This window comes from Cyprinodon variegatus, unplaced genomic scaffold (assembly GCF_000732505.1).
Source record: "Cyprinodon variegatus isolate N-32 unplaced genomic scaffold, C_variegatus-1.0 Scaffold41, whole genome shotgun sequence".
Taxonomy (NCBI): Eukaryota; Metazoa; Chordata; class Actinopteri; order Cyprinodontiformes; family Cyprinodontidae; genus Cyprinodon; species Cyprinodon variegatus.
The window spans coordinates 1,043,418-1,044,958 of NW_015150494.1; the positions used below are offsets into that span (position 1 = coordinate 1,043,418).

Consider the following 1,541-nt stretch of genomic DNA (forward strand, 5'->3'; position numbering starts at 1 on the left):
TCTGACTTTTTTCTCAGAATTCTGACTTTTTTCTCAGAATTCTGACTTTAATCTCAGAATTCTAACTTTTTCATTCTAATTTAGGCAGATAAAAAGCTTTTTTATATTCCCTTCCTGGCTTCCTGGTAGCTCCATCCTTTGTTTTCATGGAACTGCTGACTGCTTGAATAAAACAAACAAACAGCAGCAAAGATCCACTGCGAAAAGAGAGTAATTCACAGAAAGCATCATTAAATTACCAGCTCTTCAGAAACAAATAGTCCATCTTTCACAGATTCAAGGTAATGTTCAGACTGTTTAAATCTTAAACACCGAGGGGAATACAGTCAGCAGATTGAGAGTCGGTTACCGTGAATAAGGCTGGCAGGTTGTTGAGTTTTTCAATTTCCTTAGGCATTCCCATACTGTCCCAGCGCACCAGGAAGTTCTCGCTGCATGAATTCAAATAGGAATCACAGTTAGACATCACATTATCTGAGCTATCGGAAGAAATAGAAAACGGCAGCAGCCCATGCAGCCATTCGTCATCATTTCTTCCCATCACCACATAAAAAAATATATATATATGTCACATAAATCTTAAAGACTATTTGTTCCGATTGATTAGTAACCATGTCCTCGTGTAGAGCCCAACAGAGGTTTCTAAAAATCCTGACTTAAAAATGAATGACTTGAGCTTATTGTCTTAATTGCCTCCTAATGTCCCTGCAGTCAAGCCAAGCTCATGCTCCTGCTTGTATTTTTAGTTTCTACCAAATTAAAATTCATAAAAATCCATGCTGTTTATAATCAGGGCTGTCACTTCCCGAGAGCAGGCACGGCAGCGGCTTAGCAGCCTAACAAAGCTGTCCTCCATTTTTAAAAACATCCATAATGAGCTCCTTGAGGTCTCACTGACATATCTGTGGCACACAGGGCCGGGTTTATGAGAGTGTGGACCTCTGGGCCGGAGCCAGTTTATAACATACGGCCTATCAAAAGAAAAATGATGTTTTCAGCCTCTTGATTTACCAATTCAATTATATTTAATTTTTCTATATTTCCCAAAATGATTTTGATTTAATATACATTTTTTACATTTATTTCTTCAAAATCAGAGGTTACCATAAATTAAGATTATTGATTTTAAAGAGATAAAGTAAAGTTAATAATGATGAAACTGGGATTTTTAAAGCCGGTAGTTGGGTTGTATGAGTTGGATTTATGTTCAGACATTCAGACGGAACAATTTCAACACACAATCTGACTGATCCCAGATCAGCCTTAGGTCTGTGTGAGGCCATACGGGAGCGGAGCTGTCCATGGTGGAAACCAGGAGCAGTCTCTCTCTCAGGCTGAGCCCAGTGCTGGTTAAAGACATTTCCTCCCAGCGCTGCGTTTCCTGAGCCCGTAACCTCATCAATGACCCCTCACCCCCCCACCATGGACTGTTCTTCCTGCTGCCCCCTGGGAAGAGGCTTTGAAGCATCCAATGCAGGACCAGCAGAATATTATGTAAAATGGGTTAAAAATATGTATATATTTTTTCATCGCAATGTTTT

At 39.6% G+C, this 1,541-nt stretch overlaps 1 protein-coding gene across 1 annotated transcript in view; it reads right to left on the reverse strand.

Annotated features, from left to right (window-relative positions):
* Nucleotides 1-1,541, reverse strand: part of dock5 (dedicator of cytokinesis 5) — a 128,772-nt gene that overhangs the window by 85,006 nt on the left and 42,225 nt on the right. The window contains exon 9 of the mRNA XM_015370075.1: nucleotides 350-431. Coding sequence (XP_015225561.1) covers nucleotides 350-431 — 82 coding nt within the window. The remainder of the gene's footprint in view (nucleotides 1-349; nucleotides 432-1,541) is intronic.